The sequence below is a fragment of the Lissotriton helveticus genome, chromosome 7 (genome assembly GCF_964261635.1).
Source record: "Lissotriton helveticus chromosome 7, aLisHel1.1, whole genome shotgun sequence".
Classification (NCBI taxonomy): Eukaryota; Metazoa; Chordata; class Amphibia; order Caudata; family Salamandridae; genus Lissotriton; species Lissotriton helveticus.
The window spans coordinates 286979448-286998183 of record NC_136068.1 but is presented as its reverse complement, the minus strand read 5'-3'; the positions used below and the strand labels follow the sequence as shown (position 1 = coordinate 286998183).

At 42.4% G+C, this 18736-nt stretch overlaps 1 protein-coding gene across 2 annotated transcripts in view; it reads right to left on the bottom strand.

Annotated features, from left to right (window-relative positions):
* Positions 1-18736, bottom strand: part of LOC144766742 (uncharacterized) — a 290955-nt gene that overhangs the window by 52708 nt on the left and 219511 nt on the right. For both annotated transcript variants that reach the window (XM_078650490.1, XM_078650491.1), the window contains exon 7: positions 7297-7345. In XM_078650490.1, the coding sequence (XP_078506616.1) occupies positions 7297-7345 (49 nt within the window). The remainder of the gene's footprint in view (positions 1-7296; positions 7346-18736) is intronic.

Sequence of the window (18736 nt, the reverse complement as noted above, 5' to 3'; positions counted from 1 at the left end):
CACTAGTATAGAATGCAAAATATGCTAAAACAGAAATATCAACTGCAAGAATATCGTGGTCAAGAATATCAAGTTTAAGGTAAGAAATATCGTTTTCAAAAATATCCAAGTAATTAATATCATCTGTAAAAATATAGTTGTTAAAAATATCATTTTTTTTAGTTAGTTATGTATTTTAAATGTATGTGCTCCACTTTTTTTGTCTAAGTATTGCATTTGTTTTTTAATATATGTGTTAAATTGTTTGAAGTTATTAATTTTATTTTACTCAAATTTTGCGTTTAGTTCCATAGCGGGTTGTCAGTACATAGGGGAATAGGGTGGACATTCATTTAATTATAATAAATTGAATATTAACTTTTATTTATTAGTATTTATTTAATTTTGATTTCATAGTGTTAATTGTGGAAATGAATTTATAATTAATTAATTATTAATTGGCTGTTAATTTTTATTAATAATTTAATTGGTAAATATGTTAAATGTGTAATTTTTTCAGATGCGGGTTGTGGGTTTATGGGGTATGGGGTGGGAAGTAATTTAATTATAATTAAATTATTAATATTTTGTATTAAATAATATTGATCTATTTAGTATTTGTTATTGTTAATTGTGGGAATTAATTTAGTATTCATTATTTATTAATTGGTTGTTAATTATTAATAATTAATTGGTAATTATGTTAATTGTGTTATTGTTTTAGTTGGAAACAGTTGCCCCCCCATACCCCACACACATTTGAACTCAGGCAGGCGGTAACATTATATATCACCTCAGGGGCAGATTAACCAGGGGACTAGTAGCCGCTTGGCCACTAGCACCCAAACTCCTAACACCCCTAAATGTAATGGGCACCCCTTGCTCAAGAACCTCAGTTCTGATTCAGATTGAGATAGTGGACACCGAAGAGACCCGAGCCTGCAACAACAGGATTTGCACAAAACAAAGGCATAATACTCTGCACTTGTGGCAACCATCCTGATACTGCTTGACTGCGACTCATCCCAGACCAAAGACCAATTACCCTAGACAGAGGGAACCCTATGAGAACTAAAGGCAACTCCAGAGTCCATGGGCTAGTGGCAGTAGTCCCCTGCAGTTCACAGGTGAAAATTTGATCCCATAACCAAAGAGTCGCTGGCCATCAGGCCCTTTATAATAACTAAGGTTTTATGTTTCCATTTCGTATGTTGTCTTACTTTTTGTTCTGTTCTTTAACACTGATTTATCTATTTGATAGATTAAAGTTCTATGGTCAGATGCTCTATCATAGAACTCTGCCCCTCTCAGGATTCGGAAAGAATCTTCTCTCAGGAAGTTTCTTAAGTATCTAAAAGCCTGATTTCAGTTGGTCGAAACCCTACTGAAGAGGGCTCACAACTGTGGCATTTTATCAAAATAGACTAAATGATCCAGATAGTTTCCCTGCCACAAACCAGTCTTTCACCTGAGTAACCTTGAAATACATGTGGCTAAGTCATGCTTGCTTCTAACTGAAATATATTGTATTCCTAGGCCTACAGTTCACATATTAGTGTGCTTGTTTGGTAGCAGAGCAGGGAAAATATGAAGTCCAATGTAAGAAATAGCAGAGGCCAAATAAATATCTGGGCAAAACTTTAATTACACCCGTGAATCTAGCATAATTTCAGAAATGTTTGGCAAATTACGCTTTAAACAACTTTGCATAATTTTTACATATGTGCGAGACATTTTCTGCTTCAGCCACTCTCCTGCCGATATCACACAAGACAATTTTATGTATAACTAGCTTACCCGTCGCGCGTTGCTGCAATCTCAGAAGAAAGGAATGTTGCTGCTGCTCAGAAAGATAATTATCTCAGTTTCCTATGTTTTCTGGGGTTGGCCTATATCTTCTGAATACCTCTGAATGGTCTTTTAAGGTGACATTTTAAATTTTTTCTCTGGTTTGTGTACGATTTCTAATGATACTTGTGTCTCGCACTCAAAATTGGCCCCTGTGTCTTTCACCCTAGACTACTTCCCATCCGGTTCTATTTCGAACCGGATATGGCCACATCGCATTTGGTGTACTTTTGAACGCGAGCGCGAGAGCACAGCGCTCACACACTCATACCTTGTGCCCCCATCACGACTCGGGTTCATTCCCGACCCCGCACCGTCTCGCCAACACTTCGTCTCGGCACAACAAAGACTGATTCAACATGTTTGGGCAGCTTCTCCGGCCCCCTCAATGCACGTAGCTGCGCTTGAGGAGGGCCAGGTTACATTAGAGGAATTCACCTTTGGAGCGATTCTCGATGGTCGTTCGTTTGAGAAGAACGGGCTTGATCAGTTTGTATTCGAACAGCTTCTAATCTTGCTTCGATATTTAAAACATTTTTATGCCAGAAACCTTCGCTGGAGTGTACTCAACAACTTCCCAAAGTTTCATGGCGATCGGATGAATGGTGTAGTAATGCATAAAGGACAAACAGACAGACAGACAGACATACATTCGTTTTTATATATATCGATGAGCGCTTGTATTAAAACACGTCCCTCGCTATTCTGTCAAATTGCTAAGAGCATAACTATGTGAATTTTTAATGACATTCCTCAAAATGTTTCTTTTTTTTCTACAACATTAATTTCCCCATCATGAGTGCCCTGGATCTGATGGTGGTAATTCCACCCCACCTGCAGACGTGGCAAGATGGAAAATTCCAGTAGTTGGAAAAATGTAGAATTAAGTAATTTTTCCACTTTTAGAGGACTGAAAGAAGGTTCTGTGGCTTGCCCACGGCGGGTAAGAAAACCTGGTTCATCCTGCCTGAAGGCCTTTTGCTGTACTGAAAACAAATTTAGTTTGACATACCAGTAAAAATATCTGGCATTGTTGATCCCCATGCGGCGGTAGTTTCCAGCCATCCCTGCTGGTGGATTTTGAAAACCAACTAAGGGGCCTATTAGCAAGAACCTCGTTAAAATTATTGCCGTTTTAGCGGCAGGAGACTGCCGCTAAAACAGCAATAATGGGCTTGCTAATATGTGTAATAGAATTCAAATAGAAGCCCAGGTTAGATGTCCTGCACATCTAACCTGCGCTTCTATTGGAATTCGCATATAAGCAAGCCTATTAACGCTGTTTTAGCGGCAGTTTCCTGCCGCTAAAAAGGCGATAATTTTAACGAGGTTCTTGCTAATATGCCCCTAAGTGTGTCCAACTGATTTGAGCAAAGCAGCAATTTTTCCCTAATGACAAAGCACCCTGGGCACCTATAAAATCCAGCTCCGTCCCACTCAGAGCTGTTGACGCTAAAACCAAAGAGCCTCATTTACAAGAGACCTGCACTGACAAAGCACCACTTCATATCAATGAGACAACGCAAAGCCAATCCGTGTTGCTTTGCATGTCTTCAAGGATATAGAGTAAGGCAATGCAATGCAACGAGCTGCGTTGCCTTACTCTACGTCATGGAGGCATTCCATGGGCATTGCTGCGGGTCTTCCCACGCAACACCGATGGGTTTTGACACATTCCCAGATTTTCAAGGATCTGTAAACCTGGGAATGAGTTAAAACTGTGGGCCTCCCCGCTCTTTGCAGCACACATAGAAAGAGGCAAATGCCTCCATTGATTGTTTTTGTTCAGAAAGGTGTCCCAGAAAAACAATCATGTTACCATGGTGCAAGGGTGCCTTCGTTGGTGCTAGGCACCTCCTGCACTGGAAACAATCATCCTAGGACCGGCTTTGGGGTTTCTCCCCTCATCAATCCAGGATAGCTTGACTCCAATGGATCAGTGTTTGACAATGTTCAGCATTCTGTACATCATCTTTTTGTGTTGCTATAGTCACTCAAAGTGGGAAGATGTGCTTAGATGTGGGTCCTGTGATCACTATGCTACTGAATTTAAGCAGCCTGGCTGATGAGGCTGATACCCCGAAACCTGTTCCAGGATGCTTGCTTTCTGGTCCAGGGAGGACCTGGCTTGGCAGTTCAGACTGGCTGTTCCGATTGATTTGCATATGGCTGGTCCAAACTAGGATGCTATGGTAAGCAGAAAACAATGGATTTAATGAGGGGTGAATGCTTGACAATGTTAAGCATTTCAGCCATCATCTTTTTGTGTTGCTATAGTTTAACAGCACAAATAATTATTCAAATATTGAAGTATAACAATTGTAATGCTCAGTATCAAACTGCTCATGACATTATACCCTTTGTTTAAGCGGCGCTGTTATAAAATGTAATATTGTATTTGCAAAGCTTTTCTCCCCACGTTGGAATATCAGCAGTTGTGGAACATTCAGCACAGAACACTGTGGCTGTTTAACCTGCACCGTCAAACTAAGAAAATACATAACAACTTCCTTCATTAAAGGCTGTTAACCATACACACTATTATTATGGCACGGGTAAGGAAATCAATGTCAGCGTTTTTTGAGGTGGATTGTGTTGGCTACAACTCTATATGTATGTTTGTATGTATATATGTATGTATGTATGTATCTATGTATGTATGTATGTATGTCCATTAAAGCTCATGTAATGTTGTTCCTTGGCCTCCTTAATACTATCTGTTATCCATTTATCTGATACTGACTGTGTTATATGTATCAGTTTGCATGCTGTAGTATTGCATTTTTTTGGAAGTTGCATACTCAGGTAAACGTTATCAATACCATTGGCGATTTTTATGACGACGCAGCACTTCATTCATGTTTGTGTGAATCATCAATGTCTTGTTGAGCTCAGTAGTGTCATTTAATTATGACCTCTCTGCACCTGTTAACAATCCATAGCACACAAGGCTGTAGGCAGGGCAGAAATAAAGGCAACACGGAATATTGGAGCATGGTGACTGTCTAACTCCTGGGAGGAAAGGACATGCATTTAAAATAACAGCAGGATATTTTGCACTATCTTTAAACTACGGTGACCATCTCCCTTGAAGTCATTATGAACAGTATTTCCAGCTATGGACTTCTGAACAGTAGTCTAAAGCAGTGGTTCTTAGCCTTTTAAAGTCTGTGAACTCCCACTTAATCATTACTGGAACCCGGGGATGCCCACTGACTTATTATTGGAATCTGGGGAACCCCCAAAGAGTCATTAGTGTTACATTAGGACCCCGACTAAGCATTTTCGATGATTTTAACTGCAAAAACATCCAAATAAAATACAGTAACAAACATTCATCAAACAAATGCACAAATTATGACATTTTATTTTATGTAATTAACAATCAAATATAAAAAAAATCTAAATAAAATGTTTAGATGGGAAGGTTGGAGCTTCTCTAAATCCATTTAAGACAATTCATCGTCCATACTGTATTCTGTTTGATACATTTGCACTGAACCTAAAAAACAATCTGAGGGTACTAAGTATCAGATTCCTATACATATTCAGAATATTTTTTTAAAAATAATTTTACATTTAGCTTTTTCATTTATCTTTAATAATTCAGTTATCTTTATTAATCTGTTATTAGAACATTGGAATGTTGAAAGCTCCATTGAAAAAAATGGAGTAACTCCAGGTTTATAATGGCTGGTATAAGCCTGGAGCTCCAACATTCCAATGCTTCTTTGTGGCTGTGAACAAAGGATTCAGGGAGCCAAGGGAATTTCAATCCCCTCTTGCTCCCTAAAGCCCTTGTTTAATTTGTTAGAGCATTCTGCCCTCTAGTGGCGGAATGTTCTAAAAGCTTTATAGCCCTTCGTAGCTGGGCTATACCGGCTATTAAAGTCCTGCTCCCTTGTTAAAGACCCTTGCCTTCGGCCCGGGCCTTTAACGCTTCAGCAGGCATTTAATAGCGGGTATAGCCCGCTACGGCCGGCTATAAGGCTTTAATATGATTACATGTTCTAAGCAGTCGCAGACGTCTTGAGAAGGCTTTGTGGATCTACAGGGGTCCCCAGAATGCAAGTTTAGAACCACTGTCATAAAGCATCCTGGGTATTGCAGTCTTGTTTTGCTACCATTTAACACATTGGAATATAACATCTCAATTCAATGCATTAAAGGTGAATATTACAGGACTGGATTAATGTCTCTAATGTACCGGAGTGAGGTGGTCATCATAGTTTAAGCACTGCAGTTAACCTTGTGAACCACTAATACTCCTAAATCAAGATTTATGGGTCTGATGAAACATATATACATGTATACTTATTAATATGCACAGATGCAAATGTATAACTTTTAAGAACTCACAAACATTCCCAGAAATATGAAAAGTTAAACAAGTTGCACCTTTCCAAGCATAAATCTGGGACCTTTTTTGGTTGCAAAATATGTAGGTGTACATATAGCCTAACTGTGGGGGCTGAGAGCCCAATGTGCAAATGTACAGTCTTTTTTGTTCTTTTTCCTCCAGAGAAACTCATTTCCCTAAGCCCCAAGAAGTCCAGGGAGTTCCGCTCCCCTTTTCAGCCCTTGAAGGGGAGTTATCACAACCTTTTGCTGGAGTAAATTTCAGACAGCTTCCAGATTGGAAAGGGTTCGGAGAGGGGTTAGTGAATGTTAACAAACTGACAAGTTATTTGCTGGTTTTCACCAGTAGCCGCTGGCAGGGAATAAGATTGAGGGGCGGGGGGGTACCAAAAAAACCATACTTACTTTCTAGCTGTGTCTCCAGTACTCAATCGTCTCTCCTCCGTCGTCCCTCTGTAGACGGAACCAGTAAGCACACAGACTCTCTCCCCTAAGCTAATCGCAATGCTGCAATGGAGCATTGTGTTTCGTCTGAGCACCATGGCTCGGTACTCAGATGTGGTATGGGAGGCTGGGCATCTTCCCCACCAGGCTCTGTAATGCAGCCCGGTAGGGAGCATGCAACGTGTGCAAGACTGTTTGGCTGGCCCGAGAGGGCCGCCAAGCAGTCATGCGCACTTCAGAGTGCAGCAACCACACCTCCTCCCGGGTGTCAGGGGAGTCCTGCCCGCTCAACCTGGCTAACACTAGCGGAGGAGCTGCCAATGGTTTTCACAAAGATTTTAGGCAAAAGACACCATGAACCAACAACAGTCCACTGTTTATAAGAGATTAACTATTGCGCACTTGTACACAGTTGTGGCGTACATGATTACATAGTAATAAAGCCATTTACTCTTGTCAGGTATTCCAATGTGTACTTCTGGCAAAGGTATGTGAAGCCTTTTTTCGGCCATATCTGTTGGTGTATGAACAGAAATAGCTTTATGAATTGGGCTTCATGTGCTTGCCTTTCAACAGTAATCCATCATACGCATGGACAATAAAGAACAGCCACACATTTGTAACACCATAATGCAATTTAATGCATCTTAAAGTAACACAACATACCTGTGTTGCCCAGATTCGGGTTCAAGTAAAGGGAAACATTTTGTCCCACCTGTTTGGGAAAAAAATATACATTTTAAAGTTATCGCTTTCGCCCGAGGGATTTTGTTTGCAAAGTAAAATATTTTACTAATGAACAAATGGAGAGATTGGACATTCACTGTGTATGGATACCGTTATCCTGTTGCCCTCTGCTTTAGATATGCGAGGACATTGGAATTCCCTTTCCAGTGGGTGAAACTTTGCAATACCACTGTACGTTTGCATCCAGGAATAGGTGATCCCTTTGATATCGTTAATGCCAGGTGTGAAATGACTACATCAGGAGTCTCCCAACTAAGGGGTCTGTTTGTGTTGAACTTGGATAGCCTGTTCATAAAATATTTAAATGAGTATTTCTACAAATTAGCAGAGATATCGAAAAGTTTCAAGAGGCAGAACTTAGGTATTAGGGTATTCATGATGTTTTAGCTCTTCTAATTAGGCCCACCCGAAACGTTAATTAGGTGGTCATAATCATGCTTTTTTCTATAGTTTTCTTCTACTCTTTTTATGCAATATTCCAAAAATGACACTATTACACCATGTCACATAATTACTGCATCATTCCTAGAAAAAAGTTAGCATGACCACACAGGAAGAACGAGGATGACCAAAACTTGAGTGGCTGATATTTCCAATTTTTTTTTATGTGTGATTTCTGCAATTTTTGCATTATGATATAATTCCAAATGCCCATTTTGCACTTCTTGTAATTTTGGATAATTGTTCTTCAATTTAGCTTAATTATTCAAAAGATAATTCCGAAAATGTAACACCCCTGATTCTAATTACTGCAGCTTATTGAAATGTAGTTACAGTAACAATATATTTTATTCTTGAACACAGCTGTAGTGCCAAGAATAAATACAATAGAAACACTAGAATTATGCAAACTACAAAAGGGGTGATGGGAAGAGTTTAGTTGACGTGTAAGGATAGAGTGACTTAAAAAAACAGACATGTTAAGCATTAAAATCAATGTCCACATTTACTAACAGAATAAAAAAGGCATTGAAAAAGCCTATAATTCCAGCGTGAGCTCACAGCCTTTTAGCTTTGTTCATGCTGTGTAACATCCTTTACCACGCAGTCAATAACGTTATCTGCCTTTACAACAAAGTCACTGCCACGAATACGATGTTACCACGCGTTCCTTTACCACGCAAGACATTACAACTATTTGCTTTAAGGGGCGCATTGTTGGACTGATGTTGGTTTTTAAGTCTATCACCTTCCCTAACGTTGAATGGACTGGAATTGGAATAGTGAGTTATACTATTCAAAAGTGCAGTAGCCCCCTAAAGCAAGTCATTGTAACAACTTACATTGTAAAAGAACGTGTGGCAACGTCGTAGTCAGGGTAAAGACTGAGATGTAAAGGCATGCGGAGTTCGGTCATGCATCTACTAATGCTTGTTTTGTTAAGGCTTTTGTGAAATTGTAACATGAGGGAGTTGTTGGACCCTAGCCAATTTACAATAAAAATATTGGCTAAATGCAAAAATGTATTTCTTATAATATAAAAGCACCTATGTATTGTATAATAATTGTAAAGTACATGGAATCATATGAGTTATAGGATCTATGTACCATTTGACTGTTCCACCTCACCACTAGTATGACAAATTGCTCAATTCTTGGGGAGTCTTTTTTAGAATGTTCATTTCACTAACAGTTATTTAAGGTGCTGAGAAGAATAGATGGCAGAATAAAAGAAGCTTTTATGAGTGCTGCTGCCTTTTCCAGCCTCAAGACTTTCGGAGCCTCGAAACCCCAATGTGGGACATCCTGCTTTTTTTTACAAGCCTTGATGTTAGGCTGATGCCTTTTGTAGTTTAAAGCTGGATGCTTTCTTCTCATCGTCCCTTTGCACCTTCATGAGATTGAGTGGGATCAAGCGGAAGGGGGGGGGGGGGCGTCTATCTATGTTCCAGAAACTGCAGAGCCAGAAATTCAGAGGTCAAGCTAAAAGCGAGAAGTTCCTACTGTGTACCAGCAACCTTGGAGCCGGTATTTCCCAATGCAATGGCACTGCAAATATTGTGTACGCACTTGGCACCACAGGTGGAAAAAAATTAAAGAGCCATATTCACTGTTTTAGAGCATTCCTGTGAGGAATTGCGGCCCGTGAGGTATTTTGAGAAGGTTATAATTCCGTCACATATACCAACTTTCTTTCCTTTCGACAGTTGATGCTGTCAAGCTTTGGAACTCAGCCTGCACCAGGAGATTCACAGGTCTGCACCTCGAGAGCGTGAGTAACTTAGTACTGTGTGAGGTCTATTATAAAAGTGACTGAATGGAAGCAGCTCATGATGATACACTTCTCATCCATGTTGTGGTTAATTCTTTAGCCCAGTTTATGGAGTATCACACTACTAGAGTTTTTGTGGTTGTTTTTTCGGTGATACACACACCCTTATCCTTATGGTGTTACCTAGGAAATTTTGGGTGACTCTGTGGAAAAGTAAATTTTGCCATGTTCTGTGTCCCTACGTGTCATCCATCATATGTTATGTGTGCATGATTAAATATGCATATGTACTCCCCATGTCTGATTAATGACGCAATTACAGTTGTGTCCCCCTCTAGTATGCCAGTTTCCAGTCCTCGTGAATACTACGAATATCAGGCCTATGTAAAGCTACGTTGCCACGTTTCTCAGTGTGCACGTTATTCTATTATAAAGTCCCCGTTTCTAGGCCTCAAAAGGGCCCGGACACCAGATTCAGCTCCTGTCTCCTGAAGCCTCGCTGAGGAGCGATACAGCCCCCACCTGTATCCTCGACCCTTCACTTACTTCCTGCCTCGCAGTGCCCGGCCCAGCCTGGCTCAGCCTCTGAGTCTGCCAAGAATATGTTATGATTCCAGTTATCAGTTCAGTCCTCCTTCTCTGCATTCCTAAAGCTACTGAACTGCATCAATAGTTTCCGTCATTGTCTAGCCTTCACGTCTCCACGTTAGAGAAATACTGCATTTAATGGTCATTTAATATTCTTCATCACGCACTACATGTAGAATAATGCATGCTCCAGTCTTAGAATCAAGTTAGCCTTTCCCCTCCTAACTTCTAGTTTATATCAACATGTTCTCTAAACATCAGATACTAGATACTGTTTAGGTACATGTCGCCCTGACTCTCCAGACTTCAGTCTCTGCTCCTAGCACAGAGTTCATAGCCCCCAGCTTCTCCTAGTAATACGTCATTGCTAGTTTGCGCGCACCATCAGGTTAGAGGTCCCGGCTCCTCAGGTAGCCCCCTCCATGGTTTCCGCCCTATTCATGACATATTCTGTTACGTCTGCACCACATGTCTATGTATACGCCCAGTTACACCTACTTTTACCCTTATCTTTCGCGACTGCTACGCGTCACACCTTCTGCTCCACCCACTGCTACGCCCACTGCAATGTAATGCTATGTGTTTGCGTTATGTATATATACTCATGTATTGTTATTAAAAGCGAGCGCGCTCATCCCAGATCCAGCCCCAGCAGCTGCTGGGCCCTGCCATCCTATTCCTATGCAGGTTGTCCTGTTCCTGTCCTTATGCTGTATTAAACCTGCAAAACTCCTACTACCTCGAATCTTGACTCTTATTTATTGAGCTATCTGTTATGATATATGTCTAGTCAAAAATAGGGTATTATTTATTTATTTACCACATAATGGCGCCCGAACAGGGACTTGCCCTTTCCCCACGCGTCGGTGAAGCCACGCCGACCCCCTGACCCTCTGCAGTCGTGACGGAACTCTTCTGCGCAGTGGCAGATATTTCTGCTCAAGTATCCCTCAGGCCCACGGAGGAGACGGAGGAGGCGGTCCAGCATCCAGACGAGACGGTGGAGGAACGCGGCGAGTCCCGACCAGAGCCCAAGCCAAGAGTCCAAGGTCCGAGGTATCCGGAGGTCCACCCGTAACTGAAGTCCGAAGTCCGAAGTCCGAAGTTCGTCGTCCGTCGTCGTAGCAGTCCAGTCCAGTCTGAGGCCTTCCGTTCTTGCTGCCCGGTGAGTACCGTTACTGGGGTGGTATCTAGACAGGGTCCATTTAATTGACTCTGGTCTGTGGGTTGGTGGTACACAGTCCCACAAACGAAGTGTCCACTTCGGTGGATGCGGGTCCTGACGTGTCTCTTTATGAGACCGGTAAGTTTCGTACTGTTTCAGCAGTGCATCTAGTTTCTGTTCTAGTCAGTTTCTGTTCTCGAGAAAATTTATGTGTTCTGTTCTCAGTATTTCCAGGTAGTATTCTGTTCGAACTGTTATTTTAAATGTTTTTCATGTATTTCAATGTCGTGGTATGAATGGGGTATAAGTATCGTGTTCATTGTGTATTGTATTGTGTCTAGATTACAGTTCAGTCATGCCCATATTTTCCAAGTTACGTCAGTTAAAAACTAGAAAGGGTCTGCTGGAAGCAGCAGTTCCCGTCCCGCCCAGGGACAGTCCAGGTCACTTTATGTATCAGAAACATGGCATAAGTGCCATATTGTATCTAGATTTATGGGTAGAGTATACCAAACAGTTAGAAGAAAAGTATAGATGGCCCGTATCGGGTACATGGGATGCCGAGTGCATCATGCGAGTAGAAGAGGCATTATGGAAAAAGAAAGCCAGACAGTCACAGAAAGATGCCATCGAGTTATGGCGTAAAGAAGCTCATAAAAGAACTGAAAAAGAAATCAGAAAGTCAGAATTAAGTAGGGAATCCTTAGAGCGAGCCCAAGAAAAAGAATTAATCGAGATAGGTGAACAAGTCAAAGCCGAACAGTCAGACAGACAGAGGCATGCCCTTATTAAGGGTATGTATCCTCTTCTTGCCGAGGACTTGCCAAAAGCGACCCCAGAGGCATCCAGTAATTTCCCGCCACCATTAGTTCCGACCAAGCTACGTCACAAACCGACCGCAGCTGATATTTTTATTTCGTCCTATCTGGACGACACAGTCCCTGCATATGCAAATCCTGTTCGCGCTCCACCAGTCCCAGTAAATCAGGCACATCCTGCTTCTCCAGACACCGGGGCACCCCATGCAGTACCTGCTACGGTACCCCCGGTCCAGCCAGCATTTCAATTTCCCGCTCCACCACGAAGAATATCAGTCGACGATTCTAGTCTAGGGGCCGCAGGAGGAGGTCCTCCTCAAACCCCGCCGCCACGCAAGCGTTTATCAGCACTCGAATTACATGCTCAAGCATCACAGCGTACTCCCAAGAGTAATAAGTCTGTTGCAGAAATCAGGCAAGCCCTTGGCGAATGTGCCTATGACCCAGTCCCAGGCGAGAATAATATGGTTTTATATTCAGTACGCGTAAGGAGGGTGACCGAGTATCTAGTCACCCTACCCAATATGAAAGAAGATCTAGACAGAATATATCGTTTCATCCGTACAGGGGATGATCCAGAAAGTATTAGTGATGCCATGTCTCAAAGGAAAGCTGAGATCCAGCGTATGATATTAAAGTTTTTAATTAACTGTCTAATAAGAGAACAAGATTACCCGTCTAAAGATCCGGCCGAAATGAAAACCCTGACAAAGTGGAGTGATAATATAGCCGAGGCTAAGCACAATACCATTAGTGCCATGGAGAGTATGTACAAGAAAATCCGTAGAGAAATAATAAAGATACACGAACAACGTAAAGCAGCACAAGTAAGCGAGAAAGAAAGTAACTCTGATCCTGAAGAGGAAGAGGACGAGAATCCCGCCAGAATAGCGTATGTAGGAAAATCTAGATTTCCAGATCGCCATTTACGCCTAGAACACAAGTCAATTTTCCATCATTCAGCACCAGAACAAGGTTCCCTAGAACAAGTATTCCAAGCTACCGATCACATTCTGAAATCACGAATCGGTTACAGTGAGTTAAGTACCATGCATGAACAGGAACTAGCCCGATCAGCAGTCCGATGGATTACTGATTCTACCACTTTTCCAGACGAAATAGTGGCACAAATGTTTCTGAAATTGCCCCCAGCCGAGCAGCGACTGGTGGGTATGTATATGATCCAGCACCTCATTACTTTGTATGAGGGTCAGCACTCTGATCCAGGTCCGTTACACGATCTCCTGAACGAGTTACTCCAGTATAGATGGAGAGGTCTAGGTACCGATTTAATTAGTGTCATTCTAGAACAGCGCCACAAATATAGAATGTTTCTGAACCCGCATTTTGTTCATGTCTCACCCCCAGAAAGTAAACCATTTTACATAGAAAGACAGAATCCGTTACGAGAAGTGCATCCAGTTAAGTCAGAGGACGGGGAAATGCAACGAGTGTTTGTTTACACCCCGATTACAAAGATGGAACTCCTCGAAATGAAGAAATTAATTCCCTGTCATGACAAAGATCCAGCAGGGTTCCATAGAGAATTAAAAGACATGCTCCGTATGGGAGAATACACTTACCCAGATATCATTAAAATGTTAAAGGTCCTGTTGCCCGCAGGGGTGTATGAAAAGCTAAAGGAAAAAGAATGGGAGGTGGGAGAGAAAAAGATAGATTGGGCAGTTCTAGAAGCTGAAGACAAGGCACGAGTACCAGGTACCGGTCTAGGAGAGAAATGCAAAGAATTACCAGAATTATTGATTCAAGTTTTACCCAGATTATTGACAACTAGAAAAGAAGACTGGGATGCAATCTCAGCCTGTAAACAGAAACAAGAGGAAGATATTAGTGATTTTTATTCTAGGTTTGAAAAATGTTTTAGTATCAATAGTGGCCTCAAGACAAGTAGTGAGTCATACCCTCACCTTTTTGTTACTAAATTAGTCGAGAATTCAAGCCCACAAGTTAAAAATCGAGTTTTGAAAGTCGAAAGTACCTGGCAAGCTAATACTCCGTCCCAAATGCTCCAGATGCTCCAGTACCACCAGAATAGAATCAGGGAAGAGCAAGAACACGAAAGAAAACGTATGAAAGACACGAAAATGAAAGTACTAGTTGCACAATCTGTTCCTCAAGACAGTCAGAAGAGGGGTCCGAATCAAGCCAGTCATCCTGCAGCTCCCGTTAAAGGGAACTGCAACTATTGTAAACAGCCAGGTCATTTTATAAACGAGTGTGCAGTTCTGAAACACAACATAGCTACTGGTAAGACTAAAGAAAGACCACGTCCGCCTAGACAAGAGCAAGTTTCACAGACTGCTCAGCCACAGAATGCACCACAGACAGTTACAGCTCCGCAGCCTATTGCTGCAACACAGCACGTTACATCGCAGATGTACCAGTATGCACAGTCTGAGTATCCAGAGTACCAGCAGTATTCATGAAACAGCCTAGAGAGGGAGGTAGGCTTGCCTCTCATCGAGATACCTGTAGATCAAGAAGGTCCCTATGTTCATAGTCAAGTATTAGGGAAAGACAGAAAGTTCTTAATTGATACAGGGGCAAGTAGGACCACAATTAGTCATGCCGAAGTTCCAGGGGCTCCGCTCTCAGGCTCAAGAAATGTTTCCCTTGGATTTTCAGGAAAACCTATCGTAAATGAGATTTCAAAGCCAGTTACTCTAGAAGTAGGTCCATTGTCCCGTACTACTGATCTGTTACTTACTAAATCATGTCCAGAAAACCTATTGGGCATTAAAACACTGAAAGAGTTAGGTGCAGTTATATGCTGTTCCCCAGAGGGAATACGATTGTTCCTACGTGACTTCAAGGGTCACTATGTATTACGAGATTTTGATTCAAGACTGTCTAATGTTCCACAGCATTTATGGGCGCAAGGTCCAACTGATGTAGGTTATATGCAAATCACACCCTATCGTGTGACTCTCAAGCCAGGTGTAGTGTTACCACGAATCAGACAGTACAGATTGCCACCCGAGGCTGTAGCAGCCTTATCCAAAATTATTGACGAGCTCATCGCTCAAGGAGTAGTTGTAGAAACTGACTCCAATGTATGTAATTCTCCGATCATTCCAGTCATGAAACGTACTGATCCAAATGCACCCCCAGTATATCGATTAGTGATCGACCTACGAGAGCTTAATAAATGTATTATTCCGCAGTACCCAGTTGTCCCAGACATCTCTTCCCTATTAACGGCCATTGATTCCGAAGCCATGTTCTTCACAGTAATAGACCTCAAGAACGCATTTTTTAGTGTTCCAATTCATCCAGACAGCCAGTTTCTTTTCGGATTTTGTTTAAATGGAAGGAGCTATATGTTCACACGCGCTCCTCAAGGTTTCACAGAAAGTCCTAGTATTTACAGTCAAGCACTTAAGAGACAACTAGACAACATTCACATGCCAACTGACACTGCCCTGCTCCAGTATGTCGATGATCTACTGATCACAGCCCGTTCTGAACGTGATTGCGAGCGAGCGTCACTTACAGTCTTGTATTTCCTAGCCGAGATGGGGCACAAGGTGTCCCCTTCTAAGCTTCAATTCTGTGTCCAGCAAGTGGTATACTTAGGACACTTACTGTCCAAGAGGGGTAGGCAGTTGACACCAGACCGCATCCAGTTAATAGCGAGTCTTCCTCAGCCCAAGACCCAGAAGGAGGTACGTGCTTTTATCGGCCTTACTTCTTATTGTAGACAATGGATTCCTCAGTATGCATTTCTAGCCAAGCCACTGATACAGTTAACGACACAGGAGGCAGCCGCATCGACTGTTCTCCCTTGGACATCTGAACATACACTTAGTTTCAATGAGTTAAAGAAAGCTTTATGCCAAGCTCCAGTTCTAGCTACACCGAACTACAGTAAGCCTTTTACACTTTTCGTCACTGAACGTGAAGGTACAGCATTATCTGTTCTCACACAAGATCAAGCAGGACAATACAAGCCCTGTGCTTATTTTTCGAGCACATTAGATCCAGTCGCCCAGGCGTTGCCTGCGGGCCTCAAGTCAGTTGCAGCCACAGCACTAGCTATCAGACAAAGTGATTCCATAGTTTTAGGACATTCCTTGACAGTACAAGTTCCACACTCTGTGGAAGTTCTTCTGAACCGAACACAAACTCAGCACTTGACAATTGCACGTTTAACAGGTTATGAATTGACACTGTTCCAGCCACACATAGAAATCAGACGCTGCAACATCCTGAACCCTGCTACATTGTTACCATCAGCTAATTCAAATCCTGACCCACATGACTGTGTGGAAGTAGTTAACATTACGACAAAGCCAAGACAAGATCTGACAGATATTCCGTTATCAGACCCCGACCTGACACTTTATGTGGACGGTTCATGTATGAGAACAAGTACAGGAGAACTAGTCGCCGCGTATGCAGTGACTACTGACACTGAAGTTATTGAGACACACCGTATTGACACTCTGTCCGCTCAAGCAGCAGAGCTAGTTGCTCTGACACAAGCCTGTATACACGCCAAGAACCTGAAAGTTAATGTTTTCACAGATTCACGCTACGCATTTGGAGTCGTACACGACTTCGGAGTGCTCTGGCAGGAGAGAGGTTTCATGACTTCTCATGGAACCAAGATTCAGCATGGTCTCCTTATTCAAGCTCTATTAGATGCCATACATTTACCGACATCCATTGCTATCATGAAATGCAAAGCACATACGAAAGTTACTGACATTATTTCCCAAGGTAATGATCTAGCAGATCGCACAGCCAAGCTTACAGCACAGACTCCAGACGTTCAAGTTAATCCGACACAGACACACACTCCAGATCCGATTACATGCATGACAGTTAAGGACCCTACACAAGATGTCATAGATATCCAGTTACACGCTACTCCCGATGAAATCAAGAAATGGTCCGAACAAGGAGGGGTCCAGACAGATCAAGGATGGTTAACGAAGGGTAGAGCCACATGGTTTCTCCCCGACTCTATGGTTCAAGTCATTATTAATACCGCACATAGTCCAGCACATTTAGGAGAAAAAGCTATGTTAGACAGTATCCAGAACATTTGGTTCAACAAGCATTTACGAGCTGCAGCTAAGCAGAAAGTCCGTACCTGTATGATATGTTGTCAGTTTAATCCAGGTAAAAGTGTCCCGGTGGAACAAGGTGGTTTCCAGCCCCCTGATCACCCTTTTGAAGTCCTCCAGATGGATTATATTCAGATGGAGCGATGTCGAGGTTTCAAGTATGTCCTTGTAGTTGTATGCGCTTTGTCCAGGTGGACAGAAGCATATCCAGTTCCAGATTACACAGCCGCGACCACTGCCAAGCAGTTGGTTCGTGAGTTCTTCCCCCGTTATGGACTCCCTAGAGTCGTATATTCTGATAACGGCCAGCCATTCTCCTCAGAGTTAATGAAGCACGTTTCCCTTTTGTTAGGGTACCAGTGGAAGTTCCATTGTGTACGCCATCCGGAAGCAGCCGGTCTCGTTGAGAGACATAACCAGACCCTGAAAATCCGAATTGCTAAAATATGTAAAGAAAAAGGTGTGGACTGGCTAGTAGCTCTGCCAGTCGCTTTGTTTTATATGCGCATGGTCGCACATTCCAGATCAGGTCTGTCCCCGTATGAGGTCGTATTCGGCCGCCCCCCTAATATGTGGGGTACTCCTAGACCCCGAAGTATTACCGATGTTTCAAGTAATATGCTGACAGATTACCTAGCTTCCTTGATGTCTGCCCTCAACTCATGTCGTTCACAGGTTGCCGCCGCATTTCCAGACAATACCGAGGTGGCACCGCATGAAATTGTCCCAGGATCCATGGTGATGGTCCGCAACTTTGACAGATCAAGTCCGCTGGAGCCTCGTTGGAAAGAGCCCCGACAGGTCCTCCTCACCACCCGTACAGCCGTGAAGTTGGAAGGACGCAAGGGCTGGGTGCACCTTTCTCATGTCAAACTTTTTAAAGGACTGAAACCCGTCTTTAAGAACATTTCCCAGGATTTGAAGGATTGCCCGAATATTGTTCTCAAGGACTGTCCCGCAAAAGACATTGTTACAACCCCTCCCCTGTTAGAGAAAACTCCGCAGCAGGAGTATAAACAGAAACTACGGTCTAGTAAATTAAGTCAGCCAGTTTGATTGTCTAAGTCCTCCCCTAGGTGAAACGGTTAGACTGTTTCTGACATGTATAAAATAGACCCCCATAGTGAGAGAGTTAGTCAAAACTCAATCCGATGTATCGTTTTTCTATGTTTCATATTATTTCTTAGCATTATGATTTCCTGCACCAGTTATGCATTTTACCTATGTTTCCCAGTTTCACATGTAAATAAGTCTGCTAATGCTACAGCAGAGCACACGTTTAGTGATCTGCCCCCTCATGAACTGTCCTACCGCCTCGCTATGCGTAATAACTCATTTATCCGCATGTTACATTACTCACACCAGACCAGCAATACCACTAATTGTTGGGTGTGTGGTCGACTCCCCCCTTTCCAGACACCGAAGGGAGTTCTGCCACTTTTTCCTTATCCATTTTCACATAATGGTTCGTGTGGGGCATGGT